Genomic DNA, 26,737 nt, shown 5'->3' with positions numbered 1-26,737 from the left:
GAGCCCACGATTGCTTAACGGTGTCTATGCTTTTTATATGTTGCATTGTGTCTGTATGACATGAGTGTAAGTTTAATGGCCTGTTATTTGAGTCTGCTAGAGTTACTGCTTTATGTAACTGTGATGTTTCTTGTTTTCTATGGAAAAACTCTTGCAGTGACTGTATTTGTAGTGAAGGTTAACTATGTCAATCAGGCGACGTCTGCCATTTTTACGTGGAAGGGTTAGTCTTTCTATGGTGGATTTAAAGTGATGTTGTTTATGCTTAGTAAGTGTTGTTCTTGTTTTCCTTTGGAATTGCTCGAGATCTGTGTGAGCTCAATGTATAACTCCAAAAGAATATGCAAGTACTGGGATGACATATGTGTTGTTTATTGCTTTAACTGTGGGTTTTGCATTTATCTAGGACAAATTCCATTTGTATGTTCTTGGTGTATGAATGTGTGATCTGTAGGAGTTGATGAAGTTGTTTTTGTGTGGATGCATAAAGTTTTATGTCATCCATGTATTAATGTTCTCATTTGTCTCGTGGGGGGCCCCCAGTAGCTTCTTTTCACACTTTCCTATCTCCCTGTGTTTCCTCTTCTACCTAACTTCTTACTTTCCTAATTTCTTTTTTCCATTTCCTACAGGGTTAAGTCTGTGTTATAATGGATAGCCCTTCTTATCTTTAACATCAAATCAAATCAAATCAAATCAAATGTCATCCATGTATATGAGATGTGACAGTGTAAACTGTGTTGTTTTTTCATGTCTGATATTGTAACCATATTGCATGTTGTTTAAGATGTTGGATAATGGATTCAGGGCTAAGCAGAACCAGAGGGGACTCAAGGAATCACCTTGAAAAATTCCTCGCCTAATAAAAATTTGGTTTGTTTGTATGGAAGTGTTACTAACCTGAGATGTAGTGTTGTGTGCATAGTGTTTTGAAAGAATGCAATGAGTGATGGATGTATTTTGTACATGTGTAGGAATATGTAGCAGCCAACTGTGTGGAACACTGTCGAATGCTTTTCTGTAGTCTATATATGCCATGTGTATGTTTCTGTGTTGTTTGTGTGCTTGCCGTAGAATGACTGAATCTATGAGTAGCTGTTCTTTGCATCCCCTGTGATTTCTACGGAAACCTTTTTATTGTTCTGTAAGAATGTCGTGTTCTTCAACATGTTTGTATATTTTGTTTGCGATACAGGATGTCAATAATTTGTAGAGTGTTGGAAGACATGTAATTGGTCTGTATTGTGTGGGGTCTGCGGTATTGTTGTTTTTAGGTTTCATGTAGGTGATGCCCTGAGTAAGAAAATTTGGCATGTCTTGTGGATTGATGATGATGTGTGTTAGGTGTTTAGCTAGTTCCTGGTGCAGTGATGTAAACTTTTTGTACCAGAAATTGTGAATGTTGTCTACACCAGGTGTCTTCCAGTTGTGTGTTCTGTTAACAGTGTATTGGAAATCATGTATGTTTATATCAGCACAGGGCATAGTTGGTATGTTGTGCAAGTTTCTGTTCTCCTTCTCGATCCAGCCTGCATCAGCATTATGCGTGACAGCACTGGACCAAAGAGAAGACCAATATGTTGTGAGTTCTTCTTCTGTTGGTGTGCCACTGTGCTGTGTATCAGTGTTTGCTTTGTTATTAATTTGTCTGTAAAAGAGTTTTTCATTGTTTGTAAATAATTTATTTTGTTGTTTTCGTAGTGTACATGTTTTGTATCGTTTGAGTCTACGTGCTTTGGCAGCAAGTTTTTGTTTTAGTGTATCAATGTATTCTGTAATGCGTGTGTTGTGATGTTCATGTTTTGTGTGTGTTTTTATTTTATTGAAAATGTTTTTGAGCTGTTTCCTTAATTTGGGTGTTATGTTGTTTTTAGTGTATTGTGTCAGTCTGCCTAATTGCTGTCTAATGTCATTTATTTGTGTTTCTATTCTTCTCTGCCAGGCAGGCTTGTGATAGAATTGTGTTTTCTGTGTATTTGTCTGTGATTGTACTTTCAGTCCATGGTGTGTCACTACTGTGACTGCCCCAGCATAAACTAATGTATGAATGTCTGCGAGTGTAGAAATTGAATGAATGTAGTGTGGTAGTAAGTGAGTGTTTACATAATTTAGTGTTTTTCCTACTTCTTTGACGTGTTGATTTTTGGTATTCGTGGTCGTTGTGTGGGATCTGTGCCTGTATATTTAGTGAGTGTTTCCTGAAATATAAGTGAGAGCATATTAACTAAATCCATGTCTATGTTATCAGTGATGGATGAAAAGTGTCTGTAGTATCATTAGTGGTAATTGTTGTATGTGTGTTATTATCAATGCTTGTTGCTGGATTATCCTGACAGGTTACGTGATCTTCATTAATGTTAGATGTTTCTGTCTGTTGATGTATTTGATCAGCAACCTGTTGTTTGATAAGTTCAAGTGTTGTTTGTGGAATAAGGTTGTTGTGTATAATTGTTCTTTTTTGATCAACAACTCTTTGTTCGGTGACAGTGAGATGAGGATACTGTTGTGTGAATCTATGGTGTAGTTGTTGTCTGTATGCTGTCATGTTTGTTTCGAGTTTTGTGATGGTGTAGTAACTACGGATTATAAACTCGTTCATTTCTACTGTCCATTTCATCCGTTGGCGTGGTTTTCCAGCCTTTGTGGTCTGTGGATGCATTGCCACAGAAACACCAAGGCTGGGTTGGTTCTTCACATCTGTTGAGGATATTGCAGTAGCCATGCTTGGGCCGGTGCTGCTTTCACCACTGGTAACCAAGGGAGACTGTGACCTATTTTTCGAACGTGAGCCTCTGTTTTACCCACGAACGCGGACCTTGTTAACCTGGGCAATGTCCGAGCCGGTATCACACTTTGATCTAGTTATTACCATAATAAATATCACCACAGAATGTGGGTGTGGTCACTCTTAGCTTCATTTCTCCCCATAGACCTTACTGGCATGGGTGTTTTACCAGGAGCTTGTGCTCCAGCCTGCATTGCTCTATGGATCAGTAAAATTACTGGGCTCTCCTACCACGACCAGGTGATGACCACGGGAGAGTTATTATTATTATTATTATTGAACTATTATTAAGGAATTTTAATATTGATTTATTTATTAAATTAATATTAATATAAATTACACCAAATTTTATGGAGCTATTATTTTCTTTTTAAAAAAAAAAGATAAAGAGGTACTTAAAAAAATATTACTCAGGATTATGAATTCTGATGCTCAGTTAAAACAAAAAACAGAAGTTTTACATGAAAATCCCTAATTTCAGATTTATAGTTGAAAGTAATGTATTTAATAAATTAAAAATTAATAAATTATTTATGTATAATAATGCATTTATAATTGATACAACTAAAAGAATTGAAATTGAATAATTTGCATATAGAATTACTTAATTTTAGAAATGGAAATATTAATTATAATTTCTTTACAGATAGAAAAAATTCTATATAAATTTCTTAAGGAAATAAAAAACATCAAACAGATGGAATTTTCTCCCAAAAAATATTTTTGCCATACAAATATTAATTTAGTCAAAACAGAATACCAAAATGAATCTGAAAGTAATATTTGCAATCATCTAAATAACTTTGAAGATAAAAATCTTATAAAAAATGAAGATTCAAACTTTTTAAAAGAACAAAATGAGAAAGTAGAAGAAATTGAAGAAGCAATTATATTTATTTTAGAATCTTCATTTCTTCCATTTTTAGAGGTTGGTTTGTTTGAATAATTTATACTTTATTTGTATCTAGTTTGATCTGTTAGTTATAAAAAGAATTGTGAAATAACATGTTTTTTTAATATGCTCATGATATAGTTAATAAAACACAGTGTTATATTTTTTTATTAATATATTTATTGTCATAATTTATTTGTACAATATTATAAGTAATGTTACATTAAAAGGTACAAATTGTTAACTGTTGAAATGACAATATTTTAAAATTTATTTACAAAATATCAGTATATTAATTTATTTGTGGAATTTTTTAATTTTTTGCATTTCAGAACACACTTTTTCCATAACATTACATTGTTTTATTTTTCATTCATATTCACAACATAAAAATTATTTTTCTGCATTTTTTTAAAAACAATAATTAGTTTCAGAATCATCATTTCTTCTAAATAAATCATTTTTTCTCAAATTTTAACTATTTTATTAACTACAAACATTTTATTTATTTTTAAATTTTGGAAATTCCTGTTCAGAAATTTGCTTTGTAGAATGCATTTGATTTTAATTGTATTTTAAAATATTTAAGAATATTTATTCAATCACTACACTGAATGACTAATACAGAATTTTACAAAACACCACATTCTTTCTCTGTATTCATTTCTGAATTCCCATTATATTAGCAACAAAAGTTTAAATATGTTGCAATCTTCTGTAAATATTGTATGATATTTTAAATAAATTTTGAAAAATTTTATTCATTTTTGACATTTGCACATATATAATTATTAAACATAATATATCTAATATATTAATATATGTTTATTAGGCATTTTAGTCAATATGATTTATAGAGAATAGAACACGTAGATAAAACAATCTCAATAAAATTTTAAATTCCTCAGCACAATAGATTAATTTTTAAATTAATTTACATCATATGTATAATTATTTTAAAGTGATTTCAGTAATTAATTTTATTTAATTATAAATAATATCATTTACTATTTTAAATTATAATTACTATTTGTACTTAAATAATTTTATGCAATTTGCAGAAATGCCTTGATATAGATAACTTTTTAAATATTTCAATGCAAGTCTCAGTAAGTTTATTGATTTTTATATTATTAAAACATAGTATATAAATAAAACAGTTATAATTTAAAGTTATTTTTAATGTAAGAGAATTAATTAATTAATTAATATTTTATTATTAATAAGACAGTGGCAGATCCAGAAGAAACAAAAGTGAGATAACTCAAAAATTAAAAATATTTGAATAATTATAAATATCTTTTATTAACATGTACAAGATATTGCAGACAGTGTGATAAACCATAAATGTTTTTAAAAACAGCATTTGAAGTTTGAAAAATTAACCTTAATTTTTTTTGTGTGGAGATGGGAAGGGATTAAGTCTCTATGGATCTGCTTCTGGTCTGAAATCAAGTTTAAAACAATAAATTTTTGACCAAAGCATAAGCAAAGCTCTGCATAAGTCAGTATATAAATAGTTTTATAAAGTAAATTATTATTTACAATTTATCACTTTTAAGTTAACATTTTGAAATAAGTATAGATAAATTACATATTTTTGTTTTATCCTTTAATACTTTAATTTAAGATACAATTTATTTTTAGTTTGTGTTTTAACTTAAATTATCAAAGAAAGAAATGTTAATTTATTTAGGAGAAAATTAAAAAACTTCTTAAGGATTTTATTGTAAATTATTATAAATAATTTAATTCAATTAAAGTTAAAGCCAAACAATAATTGCTTGGTTTTATTTAAGCCAAACCAATAAGTAACAAATTTAAATAATTTTAGTAAAGATAGGAAGAGTCACCATCTTTTATAACCTTTAGTAATGAGATAATTTTAGATTAAATTTTTTTTAAATAATAGAATATTGTATTTATTTTAATAAACAATTCAGTTAAAAGCTGGAAAAAAACAATAGACAGTTTGTCAGTTATTAGAAAATATATGATAATTTCTAAATATTTTGTATTTCATATTTTAAAAAAAATTTTAAAAAATATATATATAATATATATATTTTTTTTTTTAATTTTTTTTAAAATATGAAATACAAAATATTTAAAATATATATATATATATATAAATATTTATTTTTATTTTGAAAAATTTATTTCTTACAGCTCTACAAAACAGTTATTGATCTTATTAAAGAAATTGGTAAGCTTAAATTTCCTATATTTTTTTATACAGTTATTTAAAAATACAGGTATTCCTCATATAACATGGCACTTTTTTTAGAATGTAACTACTATGTTAGACAAATCCATGATATACAAAACAAAGTTACATTCCAAAAGTTAACAAAAGTATAGTATTCTTTTTCATTACTAAGAGAAAAATGTTTATTAAAACAATTAATAATTTATTTCCAATCAATAATTAACTAATAATCACAATTAAAAGTACTGTATTACATGTTAATATTAATTTTAGTGAAACAAAGGCATTTTCTTTTTAGAAAGTGTCATTACCATCTCAGAATTTTTGTTGATCTTAATCAGAAATATCAGCAACATTTCCATTTTTTTTATTTTTATCCTAAATTTTTTATGGATGATAAAATAAAGTGTTATTAAATGAAAATTTTTTTAGAGGGGTTGCATTTGTCATAAGTTATAAAGGTATGATATATATATATATATATTATATTCTTTATAGTAGAGAGACTTTGTGTACTGAACTGACATTAAAGTAAAATTTTTCATTTCACTAATCTCTGCATCTTCTAAGAATGGTGTAGTTTTTCTTTATCTGATGACATCCAGCTTGTGATTTTTAATTCTGGCATCCAGAGCTTTGTATATACTTTTTATGTAAAATCTTTACTTCAAGATCTTCATTGAATAGGTATCTTAGAAACACATTAAGAAATGATTCTTTTGTTTTTAGGCCCACAGTGGTCAAAGTAGATAAAATCATTAAATACTAATAATTGGTTGTGAGTTCATGCTGGCTTCAAAGATTTTATCATATTTTTTTTACATGTCTAACTTCTAAATAAGGGCCAGTTTCCTGTAAAAAGTCATCTCAGGAAGCATTTTTTGCTTACAGATTTCTCACATATTGCATTTCCATGTTTTGTCAAACAAAATTATATAAGACAATATCATAATTTAATTTGAGAATTACAAAAAAATTTGATTCAAGGAAAGTGTGAATAATTCAAATCCAGATAATTCGAAGTCATGTTTTGTTTTGGTTTCTTGAGTTTTGAAATAACAAGGTTTTACTGTGAATAGATTAGGTTTGTCTTGATGAAAGGATATTCTATTGAGAATTCTGGATCTTAAAAAAGAATTTTTCAACAATTATAGGATTGTTGCTCTCAATTTTATAAGAAAAGCAATATGAGTGAATGACTCAAGAATGTATCAATTGGTTAAAAATGAGAAAAATATATTTCTTGACAGTAAAAGAACATAATGGTATTCTTTATCATTTATAAAATCAGATCAGATATTTTACATTGGAAATAATGAAAATTTAGAAAAAATATTCCTGTCTTCAGCTTTTTACATTATTATTGACATATTACAGGAATAGAGAATACAATTATTAATTATTATTTACAATTTTTATAATAAAATGTTTATAAATAAAATAATATGGAGGAGTATTATATGTCAGGTAAATTTTTCTTGCCTCTTGTTCTATGTACTGTGCATGTGTTCAACTTATATTATTAAATAATGTATATACATTGTTACTATATTTGAAGTGAATTTCAAATTATTGATTCATTTATATAGTATTAATATATCAGATTTGAAATTGAATTTGTATATTTCAGCAAGTCAACCTCATCTCATCTTTTTATTGGGAACACTACCTTATCAAGCAATAAGCATTCAACAAAAGTTGGAAAAATTAGCTGAAAAGGTTCAATTTTATTATTATTAATATAAATAGTTTAAAATATATATATATATTTTTTTCTTCAACTATGGCTTAAATTACAAACATTGTTTTATTGGAACAAATCATTAAACAAAATTTTCCAGATGTTTTCAATTTGTTCATTTTCAGAGGACAGTTGCAATCAATACAAATACAAAATTATAGGATAATTTATCTTTGGTTACAAATATTTTTAAGTTTTTGAATATTTTGCTTATAGCTTTAATATATATAAAAGTTGGTTATTTGATTCTTTATTTATTTTTAACTATTAATATAATATAGTTGTTCAGAATAGTTAAAAAATTTTAATGTTTTACAAGATGCTAAATTATAATTGAGCATTCTGAAAGGATAGAATTGTTAAATGTATATTGAAAAGAAAAAATTTTAAAAATTTATATTTTAAGAAATAATTTTGTAATTTTAATTATGATGATCCCTAGGACAAGCAAACAGTCCAAAAATATTTGAGAATTTATTACATAAATGATTTTGTTTTAATTAAATGGTATTACCAATAGGTAATAATTTAAAATTACCATTAACCAAATTAAACCATTAAAATTAACATTAACCAAAATGTTACCTATGGTAGCGAACATGGCGGCTTGTCTCTGAAACAGTGAGGATGCACGTTCTAACCTAACCTAACCTATTCTAATAAATTACCCCTATTCTAATAATTTAGTTGGCAATAATTATGGTAATTTATTAGAATAGGTTAGGTTAGGTTAGAATGTGTGTCCCCACTGTTTCAGAGACGAGCTGCTATGTTCACTACCATAGGTAACATTAACCAGCATTTTTGTTAGTGTTAATTTTGCTAAAGATTGTTTAAATTGTAACAATATATCAAAATAATGATATTTAAGGTCTTAGATTTTTTAAACTCATTAATTATAAGTTAAAATACTCCAAGAATATAATTCAAAGATTGTTGAAGTTACCCCCTTGTAAGAGAGCTAAAACTTTGTATCAATAAAACAAAATAACTGTTATTAAAACGGTCAAATTCATAGTACTTTACTTGCTTTAAAGAAAATAATTATCATTGAAAATTTTTAATAAAATTGATCTTGTTCTAATGAAGAATTTTCCATCAATGAACTGTTTCCTAGTAAGCCTCCTTAAACACTTAATAATAAAAGTTTTTATTTTATCTTTTTTATTTGTAAAATTTCTGTACACTTTGTTTTTTATTTTTTTTACTTAATGTGTATTTTTTCTACCATTTTCTTAAATTAATAATTTTTTTATGTTTTTGCTTTAATATTGTACAATATTATATATTAAAATATAAAGAACTGTGACAAAAATTTCTCCCAGGCCAATTAGTGAAGAAATGAGTGGCCTAATCATAATAGATCTTATGCCAGCGATAACTGTATATGAGAGCATGGGCATCACAAACCATAAAAGATTGTAAAATATTTAATTATTTTTACTGATTTATTAATAATTTTTATGTTCATTTTTTTCCAATGTTTCCATTCTATTTCATGATTTATAAATATATATTAAATCATTTGTTTATGTTTTGCATTTACTCATTTTTATAGAAACATAACCAGACGATTGGCTTAAATAATTGGCCTATAACTCCATTAATTTAATGCTTTTGTAATTTGCTACTAGAGATAGTCGTTAGGTGCCATCTCTTAACTAAATTAATAATTATAATTTTAATAAAGAGATGGAGCCTAACGTCTACCTCTAGAAGCAAATTACTTAATATTAGTGGAGTTATAGCCTGATTATTTAAGCCAATTGTTTGGTTATGTTTTTATACACAAATCAGGCTTTGATGTTTGATATACTCATTTTTATTGCTTTTGTTTCAATTTTAAGGGCTTCTTAAAAATTTTTATCAGTTTTCATTATAATTTATGCTAGTGCTTAATGTATTCACATATTTTGAACCTGTTATGGTATTCTTCATAACATTGATAATTAATACCATAAACCTGTATAAACAGATAAAAATCATGCCTATTTTTGCATGGTTTATTTTTTTTTGTTATTTATGTTAAAATTCTATAATCTGGCTGCCACCACATTCTGAGTCCATGAGCTGTCACTGTATTGTACTAAGCTTCTTGCATTTTGTTGTAAGTTTTCAATTATTTTTATATTATAAAAGATATATTTTATTCTATTCAAAATTTATATTATTCTATTATTTTAAGAATTTGTAATTCTTATTATTTGCATCATATTTGATAAATGTTTTGTTTAATTTTGTCTAGTCTAATGGGATATTAGAACGTTTAGGTAAAGTTGCAGCAAATGGCTGTATTCCTGGAATGAGTAAAAATTCACCTAAAATTTCTTCACCTAAACATAAAAATGTTCCAGAAGAGAATGAGGCTTATTCATCTGGGGTCTTACAAACAGTAAAAGATCGATTTTCTGAAGAAAGATTGGCAAGGTTTAAATTTATCTAATTTCAAATTAAAAATTAGTTTTAAGATGTTTAATTAATTTATGAATCTATGATTTTATTATGATTATCATATTTAACTAAAGTATGAATCTGTAACTATTATATGATTCCATGCCTTGTCTGATGTGTATGAAGTTTAGAATTTAGTTTACAGGAAAGAAAATTGTGTAGGGTTTGATTTATTACAGAATTAGCAGCAAATTAAAATAGTAGAATGTAAACATTATACAAATTAACCTGAAATCATGTAATATAATTACAGATTTAATCTTTACAATATATATATATAAGTAATAACAATAGCATCCAGATATAATTTACCAACTTATTTTTGGAAGTGTTTTAAAGTAAACTCTTAAAATTTAGAAAACTTTTTTCTCTTTCTCATTAAAAAAAGCTTTTTGCCAATATTTTATGAGTTTATAAAATAAACTTTAATACACAGTGTCATAGACAATAAAAGAAATAAGTAAAAAAATATTGAAATGCATTCTCTTATATATAAATGTTCATTAATATAAACAAAATACTGTATTTCGTTAATTGTAAGATGTATTGTGAGTTTGGAATCAAATTAAAAATTTTTAAGAAATAAAATTGATTCTTTAAAAGTTTTTCCTAACTTTTGTTAAGTAAAAAAGTCAAACAGTTAGAAAAATTATACAAATTCCATGAAAGGCAGTAATGTTCAGCAGTGTTATTTCCATATTCTTCTGTATCTGCCATAATTTTTCTTTTAGTGCATCATAACATCATCTTGACAAAAGCATTTTAAATGTCAAAAAGAAAATTAAATTAAATGCTTATTACTAACACTTGAAGTTCACTTGAACAATGTGACTATTGATCTGCCAAAAATTAATGTGCTAAAATGTTTATTATTGGTGATAATATGTCACATGGTCTGCTTACAGTATTTTCAGATTATTGTTTTAAACTGTGAATGTAAGATGCTATCAATAAGATACATTTCTATTCTATAAATAAAAATATGTTTAAAAAAAGTATATTGTAGAATCAAGGAAATACATTATAATTATTAATGTATACATTTACATCTAATAATCACAAAAATGATTTTAATATAGACTTAGCTTATAAACTTTACTGATCAAAAAACTTTCAATCAAATGTCAATCAGTAATTTTCTTTTGATGCTAGAAAATTGTCATATTACATTGTTGCTCTATTTTGATTTTTAATCTTATATAACACTTGTTAAAATATTCTGTAAGTACAATTGAAGCTTCACTTTTCTTCCCAAAAAACAACAATTTGTATTTAATCAAATTATGAGATAAGATTCTTAGCAATCTAACTATATTATATAATTTTTTTAACTTACAATGAAATATAATGAAATAAGCTATTTTATATAAAATATGAAAAAATAGACAATTCATAAATTGGAATAAACAGAATTATTAGGATTTTTTGATAAATAATTCCAATAAAGAAATGGATATTAAGTAGATAGTGTGCAAGTTAATAATTATTTATTTATCTAATATTTTTATTTTATTAACTAGCCTCTTCTAAATAATAAAATAAGAATAATGAAAATAATACAAGTTAGAGTAGCATTACTTTTTAATGCTAATTATTCATTCTTCTAATCTCTGGTTAACAAAATCACAATTTTGTAATCTGTTAGAATAAAATCATCAAAAATCAGTTAAGCATTATTATTTTATTAGGCACAATAATTTTTTATTCTTTTTTAAAAAACAAAATTATTTTTGATTTTTAATGGAAAATAATTGACTTTAATGTTGAGTATGACTACTACTTTGTTTTCCAATTAAATATAAATAAATATTAAAGTTTAAAATAATGTATTATTTATGAAGCATTTTTAAATATAGATTTTAGATAGAAATTATAATTTTAAAAAATTTCATTAAAAATTTTGTTTTTATTTTAGAGATTTTTCTTCATTGTATAAAACTGTTACAGGTAAATATTACACAATTAACATTGAATTTTAATTATATTTTCATTATAAAAAGTTTTATTTATTGTTTTATGTCATGGAATATTGACCAATTAAAGTTTTTTTTTTTTAAATTTGAATTTACAGATTTTATACCAAAACAATCACAAATATCACAAGATATACTTTTAAAATATAAAACAGTACAGGTAAGTTTAACAAGAAAATTTTTATTTTTGCAGAATAAATTGATATATGATATAAATTCAGTAACAAATAAAAACATCAAGAATATTTAAAAAAGATTGTTAATTTGTGATTGTAATCATACCTTTAAATCAGTTATTATATTATATGTAAATACTAATTGTCCATTAACTTTAGCTGTAATTAGTGTATTTTGACAGCATAGTCTTATGTATAAAAAATATATGATATTCATTATGAATTAATAAAAATTATGTATGGATCTGATAACACTTTTGTCTTTGCAAATGTAAAGAAAACTCACTCATATTTTGTTCATAAAATATATTACTACAAAGAGATAAATAAACTAAATGTCACTTTGTAGTTCTATTGGAATATTTTTCTTTCTGCCAAAATAATAAAACACAGATTTCATTTTACAAAAACTAAATTCTGAAAATATCTTCAGGATATTTTTCTATTTATTTAACACTGTTATGATAAACTGATTAATGCAACAACTTCTGATTCCATTGAGAAATTTTACAACAGTAATAAATACAATTTCACAAAAAATATATTTGAAGAGTAACTCTGCCGTAAGACTTTCTGTATCTTTTATTGTAAGCTGTTATCCACCTATAACTGTAGATTTAACATATTGAGATGGATAAAAGCCTACCCTGCCATAAGACTGTTTGTTCCCAGAATGTGATACAGACAGTTGATAAGGATTTTGTGTTCTTTTGTAAAATTTTAAAATATACTTGTCATTCAGGTAGGTTAAATAGTTTTTATTAATAGTAATAATAAAAGTTTTACTAATTTTAAATCTTTAATTGAAAATCAAACTTTAACATCATTTACATAAACAAACAACTTTCAATCCATTAAAAAAATGTTAACTAGTTGAATATATTTACATGCATTATAATTTTTACTGGATTAAAGTGTGATTTATTTATAACTATAAAGTATAGTTGTAACTAAAATAAAAAAGTGACGATAATTCTAATGCTCTGAATAATAGAATTATCTTCACTTTTTATATTTGATTATGACAATAGAAATATTTCATTATATTAGCAACTAATCTTTATTTTCTGTATACATCAAATTTTTATTATTAATTACCTTTATTTGAGAAGTAGTTTAGTCGAATTATATCTGTATTTTAACTTATATTATTTTAATCTCTCTCCTTTCAGATAAATTATATAATTTTTGTAGTAAGTGATGTAACAAGATTTTTAAATTTTGTTTTTTGATTAGTTTTTTGCTACATAATCTTATACAGCAGTTTTTCTTTGAAATTATTCTATAAGAAATAACTAAATTCAAAAAACTTTTTAAATTATTATAATAAACAAAGAGTAAAGTTAGTTGTTTGGAAATTTCATTAGCTAAATTTTTAAAAATAAATTTAAGTACTCATCATAATTTGTATAATAATTTATTGTTAATAATATAATTGTCTTTTCCATTTAAAAAATTCTTATATTTTAAATTTTAGTCTCCTCATGTAAAAGATGATGTTTTGGCAAATTTTTATAAACAATGTTTGAAACCTCTTCAATTTGAAACATGGGATATGGAAGGTAAAAAGTTTCCTTAATTATATTAATATATAATTCTGATGATGATGATAGAAAATTGAATTAATTAATTTAAAATCATCAAAGAAAACATGTAAAATAAATTATTTAAAAGTTAAACATTGCATATAAGATTTTTTTATCATATCTTAAGTAGTAGGGTGAATTTGGAGAAATTTCCAGAGGCACCACAGGACAGGTACCTTCATATTCATAGGTACTAGTACTGATCCATAGTGTTCAACAGTATATTAAATAGTAGATATTGTTCAATAAATAAATTGACTAAAATTGCCTTCTTCTCAGTACTGGAACGGATTAATAAACACATTTAACTAAACGTTTAACTTCCAGTAACAAAAATTTTTTACAGGTAACCCCCATATAACACGGCACTTCTATAGCACAGATTCACTCTAACACGGTTCGAGAATTGGGAACATCCCTCATATAACACGGGTTCACTCTAACATGGTTCAGGAATTAGGTAAAACACTCGTACAGTACAAAATGAAATGTAATAAAACTGTTACCAGTTGATGATGCTGATGCTGAGATCATCATATAGGATGAATAATCCTCTGGTAAAATATTTACTTAAATAATAAATATTTTACCCATGAAAAAAATCTACTATATAAAGCTGAAAAACCGGATTCTATCACTGTATCACAAAAATGGCCACTAGGGGCACTCCTGGCTACTATTTAAATTAATTTAAATTAACAATATAAATTATTTTATATTTATTTTATATTTTTACAGTATAATATTTAGTATATTATTATTTTTATTTGTAATTTTGTATGCCCCGATGCCTGCCTGCATCTGGCATTTCGACTTGTGAATAATAAATCCAACTTAAAGAAGGATTTAACAGCATGTTTTTTCATTTTTGGAACCTAACCCCCCTTTTCGCACTAGTTCTTTGTTTCGTATAACACGGATTTGCATAACATGGCAATTTTTTGGAACATAACTCCCGTGTTATACGGGGGTTACCTGTACATTGAAAAATTTTTGTTACTGCAAGTTAAACGTTTAGTTAAATGTGTTTATAAAATAAATTGGCAAAAGTAAACTGTTTAAATGGATAAAAGTATTAATCTGTGATATGCTATTTCATAAATAAAAATGACAATTATGAAACAATTATTATGGTTTTAATTTTCATAGTAAAATATAATTGTTTATTTTAGCACATTAGAAGTAATAATATCATAGTATTTAACATGGGCAGATAGGATTTGTTCAAGCAGTACAGGGAAGGGATGTATTGACTAACACTGGTACCTGTGAACATAAAGATACCAGTCCTGGTCAATATAGTAAGTGAATGCTAGTGGATTCCAGATAGTTGACCACATTCTTACATAATGGGCACTTGCCATGTCCTGAAAAAAATTTGGTCAGTGATAGTGCCAGAATCTGAAAAATTAGTGCATAAAGAAAAATTGATTCCTAAGATATATTTATGCTAAAAATATATGGAAGGAACTAAACGTCTTCATATCTCCATCATGTCCAATCATGAGTAACAAACAGTCTTCCTTTACAGAAACAATCGTTTATTAGAGGCTACACCTCCATAAAAATATCTCTCTAATAAAAGGTTGTCTCTGTAAACGAAGACTGTTTGTTACTCGTGATTGGACATGATGGAGATATGAAGACGTTTTAGTTTCTTCCATGTATTTTTAATGCAAAATACTGTCATCCATTTTAATTGAAACTATATATTTATGCATTGATGGTTCCATCTGCGTAATATGGGTTGGAAACATTCCTGTACTTCTAAAATCATCTGCTGCTTTATAAATTTGAATCAGAATTAAAAATTCAAACTGGAGGTCAGGGCAGAAGAGTCTAAAGTATGGAAAAACTTTCTTCCAGGAATTTCTTGAGGGTGACATGTACTTTAGAATAAAAAGAACCATATCAGCTTTGATTCCCAGTTTAATCTATCTGCAGTAGATTTCTTCATAACCCAATTTGGATGATGGAACATAGTTTTGGTCCTTACCAAATGCTATTGCTTCTTGTGATACTTGTTTCTGAGCCAATTTTACCATAAGAACCATTTTTTTCTTGTAAATTGTACTATTGTACGCATCACATCTCAAAATTATTTGATGTATAATTTGCCTGGTCTTTCCTCTTTCCGTAAAATGTTTCACAGTTCATATTGTTTGCTAAATGAATTTTTCTTTACTATAAAATGAATGACTTATTTTCTTATTTTTGTTGTTAAAATAGGTTTTACAAATTTACAAGCATGAAATATTAATATATTCACATGTACACATTTGTGTGCTTATGCACAGCTAAATTTTAAAAACTTTTATATGATATTTTGTCAATTTATAAATTTGACATGATTTAATTATAAGAAAGTCAGAATAATTTAAAACACAAATTAAAAATATGCTGAAATATTTTGCAAATTTTTATAAGTTGAAATTGAGTAATTTATGTTTATTCATAACTATCAAATTACATTTACATTATAATGAACAGATCTATTCCATTAATTGATAACCTGTTACATTTATCTTAAAAAATGTGATATATTATTTATTCTGAAATTTTGAGTATATTTTTACTATTATTTTTTTTCAGTTGATGGACCTTTTGGTCATTATTATGCATTTGTACGCCAGCATGATAGAACAATAGAAAAACAGGTAAGTAAACAATCTGCATTATTTAAATATTTTCAAAAATTTAATATGCTGATTTTAATTACTTTTCATAAAAGGAACAGAGAATTGTTTGGGAACTTTCTTCTCTTTCTTCTTCTCTTCCCTTAGATATCAGTTCTTCCATATTTGTAAGAACAGTAAGAAACTTTTCTTATTTCTATCTATATAGAGGCAACAAATTTTAATATTCTCAAAAAGTTTAATCATAACTATTACAATATTTAATTTGCTAAAAAGTCTATATGGTAAGTTTAAGAATAAATACTTAATATAAAAGAATATTGTTAGTTTTTAAATACATTATTAGATAACCAGAGATATCCATGAATAGCAAGTGTATTAGGTAATGCTATTTAATTCAAATCATGATTATGAGAAAGTGTACTAATCTAAATTTAATATTTATTTGAACCAACATTTATCAGATTACATGCTTATTCTACAGTCATTCATAATATTCATCAAAAATAGTGCCAAAATATAACTTGAAAAAGTCTAGCTTTTACTAATGCTATTGTTTCAAAAATTTTTCGGTACATATATCAGAAAAACAGTTCTGGTTAATTCAGCCATTATGCAAAATACAGGCATCTCCTGATTTATTAACATTCCCGACCCTAACACCATTAAGGGTGCATTCAGAATTGGAGACCAGTTCAACCAAGTCACTTGGGTATAGATCATTCCACTTAAAGTTGAAGCTTGGAATGCCTGACAGTGTTCAGAGGAGGAGTTGATAACAGAATGTAGTTGTGATCCACTCTGGTCCATATGGACCGATTACTCATGCTGGGGCAGTGAGTCTCCATGAGTCATGTGATCAAGATAATAAATGTCAATAATTTTGCATGTTCAGAATGTTTTGTGACATGCAATATTTTGAGGAAATTCAGGCTCATATTCTGCAGATACACAAGGCAGCAATTATTAATAAAGCAAGCCTTTATTAATAGTATGCATCTTACCATGTGCTTTTCCAGACCAATAAACTTTGCATTAGTGTGAGAAGAATATAAAGATATTAATAATATAATACAAATTATCATCAGAACTGGTTTCTTCATCTTTGTTTAAAAACTTTCTGAGGAAAGATAAAATGAATGCAACAACCTGCCTCTTGTCTGTTATTTTGGCGTAATCCAGAGAACAACTCTTTCTGGTCACAGATATTGACCACCAATAGACAACACACTCCATTATCACAGTTTGCCCAAATAGATTGCCTGATCCTAACCCAGTCTATGACTCTGAATGCATCCCTGCATTTGGTGATTTAAAAATGTTATCATCAAATGGTTCAAAAAGAAATATTGTATTAGCAGTGGTATAGCTGCCGCTAATTAAACAGTATTTCTTTTTAATAAGTAGTATTAAAGAATAATGATAAAAAGCAAAAATTTAGTTTAGGAATTAAGCTGGACATTATAAAAAGAGACTAAATCAGATAATGAAACTATTTATGAATACAAACTTATTTACAATTGGCAAGAGTACTACTATATGTTGTTCTTTTAACTTGTGCATTGTTTTTATTTTCTTAAGTAAATAAAATGTTTAACACAAACAAAGAAACTTCTAGAAATGAATCTTATTCATAAATTGAGCCATGCTTTTAAATAAAAATCAAAAATTTCAGAAACTATGTTTTCTCATAAATTCCCAAGAGTTTTCTCACAAGCACACACTATATAATCACAGAGTTTTAATGAACAACACATTTTTCATTTTTGGCTGTAGCATTGATTTAAGTGTAAATAAAGTAAACATTACAGTAGTAATATTTTGCTTCAAAAATCAATTTGCAATCTTTAAAGTATGAATTAACTATTACTTATCAAAAATACTTCACTTATCACTATTCATTAATATCATTATTTTAAAATGAAATAAACAAAATTTTAGATCAAAAACTGCACTAATCCATTTGCTGTTCATTATGAATATCTTATGCATGCAAACATACCTTTTAGTATTTATAAAAGTCAAAACAAAAATCATAATACAGGTGTTTTTTTTTAAGTTTTGCCAGATTTCAACAAGCTGTATCATCCAGACAGAACATCACAACATGAAATAACTTGTAAAATGTTACTTACACTTCAAAGCATGATGGTGACATAGGGCTGTTCAGTGCCAGATCTCCAACTCCAATTAACACTTTATTTTGAGATTACAATATTAAATTATTAAAGTTCTAAAAAGATTATGTAATCTGGCTGAAGAGGGCAAGAAAATTGCCAAAATGCATTCTGGAGCCCTAAGTGTTAATTAAAAACAGGAAAGATGTGTGATTTGATTAAAAATTGTAACAGCAAGACAAATATGCTTGTATAATTACTTATTACTGTTAGTAGTTTATAATGCACTCATCAAATTGCTCTTCTAGATAACGTCTTACTCTGTGCATGGCAACACACAATTTAAATTCATCAAACCACAGAACACATTGTTCTTTTTCCTGAACAGTCACCATCTTAAAAACAACCAACTGTTTGTGACAGCATCTCTTGAACAACAATTTCAAAATTTTAAATTTTTACGTTCATTTTACAAGTTATTTCTTGGTGGTGCAATGTTCTGCCTGGATGATACAGCACTTTGAAATCCAGCAGAACTTAAAAAACACACTGTATAATATCCATATATGTATAAAAAATTTACGAATTTTTGTTTTTTAATCTTAAGGAATATTTTTTTCTATATATTTTATTATTACAGATAAATATTTATAAGATATTTAAAGTATCTCTGATTATGTTTTCTAGGATAATTCAATAAAATATACTATGATATATTTTCATTTGATCATAATATAACAACTCACACTAACGTGAGGAGTTTGGTGGCACTGTGAATCAGACTTCATAATGCCGTGAGTTGGCAGTACAGCAAGCTTGGCTAATTCATGACATCATCAAACTTCTTGCACTACTCCTACTGTCATTTGATCACACAGTAGTAATAAGCACTGCATATATTTAATAATTTGAATTTGAAATGTTTTCAAGAATAATAATAAATATTTTTAATATATAAATATATAAAACAACCCAAAGCCCTATATATATATATATATAGCCAAATGATACAAAGTCTTAAATACTTGGCAGGCTATAAATCTGCTAATTTTAATAATTAATACTAAGTAATTTGCTACTAGCCATGTAAGGTTATATCTAAAGTTAAGCACATCTGGAAGCAAAAGGCTTGCTTGTTGGGGCCCACATGGTACAACTGGTAAGTGCACTGCATGGCAAGCAGAGGTTGCAGGTTCAAGCCCTGCCCCCAGGCCAGTTCTTTTCTTCCAGATGATTCTAAATAATTATTTAAAAATTATAATTATTTAGATAAGAAATGGCACCTAATGTCTACCTCTAGTAGCATATTACTTAGCTACAAATTTGCTAATTTTAATAATTGAGCATTTAAGGTGATTGTTTGGCTATATATCTATTTTTAATTTAATGTATAAACAACATTTTTATAAAATTAATTATGTATTACTTTTACTTAGGATGAAGCAAAAAGGAGTTTAATGAGAGCATTAATAACAGGGTAAATAATTTTATTTCAAAATTAAAATTTTGAAATAAAATTATTAATTTAGTAAATTAACACTATATCAACATATGCTAAAATAATCAATTTTTAATTTTACAGACCAGAAGGATCACCTTTTTCCAATGGCTGTTTTCAGTTTGATATTTATTTCCCTTCAAAATATCCTGTAAAACCACCTAAAGTTAATTTCAGAGTAAGATATAATGCATATTTTTATTTCAAAACATTGAATTTCAAATTTTTTGTTCCAGTTATGAAATAACTAATTTTTTTCTATAACAGACAACTGGGAAGAAAAATGTCAGATTTCATCCAAATTTACCTGTGTAAGTAAAAATTTAAAATAATTGCACATGAGTGTAGGAACAGGTCCAGCAGGTCAGACAGAAGCTGGATCAATATTTTAAATATAAATACTACATATTTGAAAGTTATAATCATATACATAAATTGCATGTTTTATTTGAAACTTTTTCCTTCCCAAGATTCAACTCCTCTTAATTCCAGATAGAGATGTAAAATAAACATAAATAGTGGCATTCCTCTTTGATTCTCTGTTAATATAATAAGTATTAAAAATTAAACTCCTCACTTAAAGAAATTTTACATGATACTTCTTTAAGTGAGGAGTTTAATTTTTAATATTTTTTGTAAATGAGTATTCATTATAAAAGTCTGTATGTTACTTAAAGTATATAAGAATGCCATTTTACAATATTGTCTCATTGCAATATAATGCAATTTCAAATGTTCTTATGTAAAACTATTTTAAGAAAATTATTAGCATTGGATTTTTAGAAATGTTTTAATAATTTTGTAGTTGAAATTATATTGAAACTTAATTTCTATTTCTTTTCTACTTCATAAATAATTTTTGATAAAATGAAGATTATAATATGTAATAATAATAATAATAATACACTCATTGCATTTTTCCAAAATGCTATGTAGCACTGGAAACACTACATCTCAGGGTTAGTAACACTTCTATGCAAACAAACCAAATATTCATTAGGTGAGGAATTTTTCAATTTTTTCTTGAGTCCTCTCTGGTTCTGCTTAGCCCTGAAGCCATTATCCAACATGTTAAACAACATGCAATATGGTTACAACATCAGACATGAAAAAACAACACAGTTTACACAGTCACATCTCACGTACATGGATGACATAAAACTTTATGCATCCACACAAAAACAACTTCATCAACTCCTACAGATCACACATTCATACACCAAGGACATACAAATGGAATTTGGCCTAGATAAATGCAAAACACTTCACATAGAAAAAGGAATCCTGAAGAAAGAAGATTTTGCACTTGGAAATGGAGACATTATTGAATACATAGAAGAGGGCGAGTTCTACAAGTATTTAGGATTCTAACAGGCCAAACTAACAGAACATGCACAAATAAAGCAAAGATTAATTAAAGAATACCAAAGTAGGTTAAATGCTATTCTCAAAACACAGTTAAATGCAAAACACACAGTTAAAGCAATAAACAACACATATGTCATCCCAGTACTTGCATATTCTTTTGGAGTTATACATTGGGCTCACACAGATCTTGAGCAACTCCAAAGGAAAACAAGAACAACACTTACTAAGCATAAACAACATCACCTTAAATCCGCCATAGAAAGACTAACCCTTCCACGTAAAAATGGCAGACGTCGCCTGATTGACATAGTTAACCTTCACTACAAATACAGTCACTGCGAGAGTTTTTCCACAGAAAACAAGAAACATCATAGTTACATAAAGCAGTAACTCTAGCAGACTCAAATAACATGCCCTTAAACTTACACTCATGTCGTACAGACACAATGCAACATATAAAAAGCATAGACACCGTTAAGCAATCGTGGGTTCAAAAGGCACTCCATGGCAGGCATCCTTACAATCTGACCCAGGATTTTGTTGACAAAACTGCGTCAAACAGCTGGTTAGCTCAAGGATGCCGCTTTGGGGAGACGGAAGGATTCATGATCGCCATACAGGATCAGGTCATAAATACTAAAAACTACAGAAAACACATACTCAAAGATACAACACTCACAAATGACACATGCAGAAAATGTCACATCATGCCAGAAACTATACAACACATCACCTCTGGTTGCAAGCTCTTGGCACAGACAGATTATTTACACAGACATAATCAAGTAGCAAATATAATACACCAAGAGCTTGCAAAGAAACACAAATTAGTAGACATCCACGAACCATACTACAAATACATTCCACAGACAGTATTGGAAAACAACACACACAAAATGTACTATGACAGAGCCATAATCACAGATAAAACAATTTACCACAACAGACCAGACATCACACTCATTGACAAACACAATAAAATCACATACATTATAGACATAGCCATTCCAAACACTCACAATATAAAAAACTCATGCACTGAAAAAATTAGCAAGTACACAGAACTTGCCCAGGAAATAAGGCATCTGTGGAGGATGGATAGGGTGCTTATTGTACCTGTTGTTCTCTCCTCTACAGGTGTCATACCACACACACTACACAAAAGCCTGGGCACATTACAATTGAATAGAAACACACTACAGAAAGCCACTATATTGAATACATATCATATTGTGAGAAAATTCCTGAATACAGATACACACACTGATACACTTCTTTAATTTTTGTTTTGATTACTATGCCTTGACTTTGGTCTGGCATAGTACACAGCCAACAGTGTTAACCGAGTATATCTCACATAACCCAACACAATAATAATAAATTAGATGGGAAAAATTGATTCAAACGTTAGGCACATTTCCTAGAAAAGCTGCTTTGTTAAGGCAGTTAAGATATTTTCAATTTCCACTTTAGCTGCTGTAATGCTAGTGCAGCGAGGTTCACAAGCACTAAAGACAGAAGTTAAGAGTTAATATGGCTGCCACCATAAATTATACATATTATGTATTGTACATTCAAATGAAGATTGTGACATACAAAAATGTATTTTAAACTAGTTGTCAGATAAATTCAAAACACAGTTTTCCGCATAATCTTTTACTCTGACAAAAAACATCATCTTCAGATTTATGTCCTTATGAAAGGACATAAACCTGAAGATGTTTACATCAGAGTTAAGACCTCTGTTTGGCAGGAATAAAACATGATAAGGGCATATTTGTGAATCTTTACGAATAATATTTACTGTAGTACTTTATTATTATGTTTTAATAATAATTAAGTATTAATTATACTGATTTCAAAGCAGTTTTGAAACTAGTTGGCTATTTATATTTTATAATATATATGTTTTATATAATATGAGTTTATATTTTAATTAAAAACAGACATAATACACTATATATATAATGTTTATTTTTAATTAAAATTGCATTGAAAATTAATTAAAATTAGTTATGTAAATATTTAACACAAATTATCTCAATTACTATCATTATTACTTTATTAATATCAATTGTCTTAAATTTTAAGCAAGTGACAGGGTTTCAGTACAAAAATATTTTCTTTTACATGAGTATTTATACTTATTGCATGTTATATATTTTCAGAAATGGCAAAGTAATTCACCCATTACTGAACAAAGAAACACAAGATGAATTTTGGCAAGAGAACTGTTCTATATTACAGGTAAAAAGTAATTCAAATTGTCTAAAGCAAAAAAACTTATTTATAAAAAATATAAATAAATAAAAATTTCTTTAACAGTTTGAACTTTTTCAAACAGTTATAAAATATTAGATAAAATTTTACTTAGTAGCTGTGCCAGTTGCCATAAGGAATACCTAACTACACTGGCATTCAAATAAACAAATTTCACTCACCATTGACACATTTCATTATCTCACCCATAGGCATAGCTAGGTGGGGCAGTGGGGGCAGCTTGCCCCGGGTGTCACCCGTGTAGGGGTGACACCCGGTAAGCCTGTACCTAAAGAAAAAAAAAAGGGTCAACGGCTCACCTCCCACGACAGTTTCTTCACTATGAGGAGATGCCATGAGAGCTTGCACCAGCTGAAAATCTTACTGTGATTTATTCTATAAATCTAAACTCATACGTCGCGACATCGCATATTCAATATAGTGTTCATGTTGCTTGAGTGTGAAGATATTACAATTCAACAGTGTTTTATAAAAGAGTTAAAAAGGGTGACACCATGATATTCGCACCGGGTGTCACCCATGCTAGCTACACCACTGATCTTACCTAAATTGTTAAATGGTTTGAACGTAATCTAGAAACCAGAATACATGACATAATAGTTTAAGCTGACTGCAACATCTATTATAACTATTATAAGACTCATGTTGAAATTCAGGAAATGCTGCCATAAGGAATATCTAAGTAAACTTCTACCAAATATTCTAATTTATGATCAAATTATCTTTAAAAAAATTGTATAATCTTACAGTATTTTTTATGTACTATGTGTTTATCGTAAAAAGTTGAAATCTGTACAATAAGAATATTATTTGTTTATCAGTATATAAGTTAAAAAGACAATATTCAATTAAACTTTTATAATATTACCATTTTAATGCTAAGGCTTATATATCATCAATAAATAATTATTATAAATGATTTTATTTCCAATATTGATAAAATATATATAATATATAATATTAAATTATTGGGATTCTATTATATTGTTATTCATCGTTGAAAATCAAGAGTATTTATGCATAAAATAATTTTTATTTTGAGTGGATGTCACTTGGTAATTTTTCTCTATAACCAAAACTATCAAGAATTAATCATCATGCTTTTACTCTCTGTAGCTTTTATAAGCACTGACCTCTTCAAAAAAAGAATTAAAAGATTATTTATTTATTTTTAAAATGTTATATATTGAAAATGTTTAAATTCATAAACATAACATATAGGAAAAAATCAGTTAATAAAATATAACAACACTTATGATTACTGTAATTTATTTATTTGACCTTACCAAACTACTAATTCAATTGCCTTTTTGTCCTTATTTTATACTATTTTATTATATTATTATCTACTAAGGACTTATTATACTGGTGTTCCAATTTTTGCAAAAGGAGGAATTCTCATTCAGAAAAACAAATCTTTATTTTTCACCTGAAATACCAGGTGAAAAATAAAGATTTGTTTTTCTGAATGAGAATTCCTCCTTTTGCAAAAATTGGAACACCAGTATAATAAGTCCTTAGTAGATAATAATATAATAAAAAAAATAGTTATAAACAGTAGTTGGTAATAACAATAATACTGCTGATGCATTGTGGCATGTACTGTTATTCATTTCAAACTTAATGATTTCTCAATTATTTTTATTTTTTATCTTCTATAATAAGTATAGTTTTTCTTCACAAAACAGCTTAAACCTTTCTAAATAATATAAACAGTTTCAATTTTTCCTTATGTTAGAATAATTTAAAACACAGTTATTATAAACTAGCAACTACACAATCCTGATACATTATAATCATAAAGCCAACCACTGCCATATGCCATCAGGCTATATAACGGCTATATTAATAATAAATTACCAAACAATTTGACCCTAGAGGTCAAAAATAATATAGATTAAATAATATAGATTAAATTGGAAGAAAAGTTTGAGGTTTGAGTCCTGCTCCAAGCTGATTATTTTCTTTCAGTTTAATCAAAATTATAGTTATTAAATTTATAATGAAATGGCACCTAATCCCTACCTCTAGGGTCAAATTGTTTGGTAATTTAATATTAATATAGCCATTATATATTTAATTTAATTTACATTTAATTGAAAAGAAAGGGGGGTGCCTCCAGGTTACACTCATAGGTACGACTTGGAGGTTGGGAGGGAAAAGTTGGTGAAATGGGAGTGAGAGAGATGAAGGATAGGGGATGAAAATGGAGCAAAGTGGGATAGAAAGGTAAGAGTACATGGCGCCTGCCTCGCAATTACAGAAAGCATAACAATACATAACACACACTAAAGAATTGACTGAAATATATTGATGGGTCAGTACATAAAATGTATACATATAAAGATACAACAAAAACATGCCTAAGAAACAAGATATGTACAGTACAGCAAAATCTCGCTTGTGTATTACACGTACAGGATACACAGATAGCAAGAGTAGACTAGCACGTTTGCACAAGGGATAACTGTGCTACTTACCCTGAAGGGAGAACTGTGCTACTTACAATGAAGGAACAGTCTGTATACATGCAGCGACAGCTAATAGAGCAGCATAACCATTGGAAGCCTGGAACAATTGTCGGGGAGAAAAAGTTAGCCAGCTGATCAGTCATTTCTAGCAGATTGTTGGTTGCATGGTGGGTTGAGTGCTGCTGTTGTTTCCAGAAATTTGATGAGATGTTTATAAATGTTCGGGTCTTCCATAAATCTGCTGTAAAGACATGGCCAGTTGTTTCTGGCATGGAGCACATGCCCCATGAGTCTGACTCCCTCCTGTGTGAAAAATTCACAGTCCCATAGATAATGCTGACTGTCTTGGATTGAAGTACTGTCGCAGAGGCAGATGTCCATGTCTTTATAGCCGTTATATAGCCTGATGGTGTACAGCAGTGGTTGGCTTTATGACAGTTATTATAACTGATATATCTTTCCATTGTTAGACAGACAGGTGTTGCTGCAAGTTACTAATTGCTCTAATATTATGCTTATTGAAGAAATGAGATGATAATTATTTCAGATTTATA

The 26,737-nt window shown here is 27.6% G+C and overlaps 1 protein-coding gene across 1 annotated transcript in view; it reads left to right on the top strand.

Annotated features, from left to right (window-relative positions):
- The window catches only part of LOC136982700 (uncharacterized), a gene marked incomplete at its 3' end in the record, with an annotated part of 79,432 nt that extends 55,753 nt beyond the window's left edge, over positions 1–23,679 (top strand). The window contains exons 17-30 of the mRNA XM_067279274.1: positions 3,432–3,713; positions 4,739–4,786; positions 5,847–5,883; positions 7,517–7,605; positions 9,873–10,054; positions 11,994–12,025; positions 12,150–12,211; positions 13,705–13,789; positions 16,406–16,470; positions 16,545–16,625; positions 20,003–20,043; positions 20,149–20,242; positions 20,332–20,375; positions 23,601–23,679. Coding sequence (XP_067135375.1) covers positions 3,432–3,713; positions 4,739–4,786; positions 5,847–5,883; positions 7,517–7,605; positions 9,873–10,054; positions 11,994–12,025; positions 12,150–12,211; positions 13,705–13,789; positions 16,406–16,470; positions 16,545–16,625; positions 20,003–20,043; positions 20,149–20,242; positions 20,332–20,375; positions 23,601–23,679 — 1,221 coding nt within the window. The remainder of the gene's footprint in view (positions 1–3,431; positions 3,714–4,738; positions 4,787–5,846; positions 5,884–7,516; positions 7,606–9,872; positions 10,055–11,993; positions 12,026–12,149; positions 12,212–13,704; positions 13,790–16,405; positions 16,471–16,544; positions 16,626–20,002; positions 20,044–20,148; positions 20,243–20,331; positions 20,376–23,600) is intronic.
- Positions 23,680–26,737: the final 3,058 nt, after the last annotated feature.

Source organism: Centruroides vittatus, unplaced genomic scaffold (genome assembly GCF_030686945.1).
Source record: "Centruroides vittatus isolate TY-2023 unplaced genomic scaffold, ASM3068694v2 contig_862, whole genome shotgun sequence".
In the NCBI taxonomy this organism is placed as follows: domain Eukaryota; kingdom Metazoa; phylum Arthropoda; class Arachnida; order Scorpiones; family Buthidae; genus Centruroides; species Centruroides vittatus.
The sequence above is the reverse complement of the archived record's forward strand: the minus strand, read 5'-3'. Positions and strand labels throughout refer to the sequence as shown.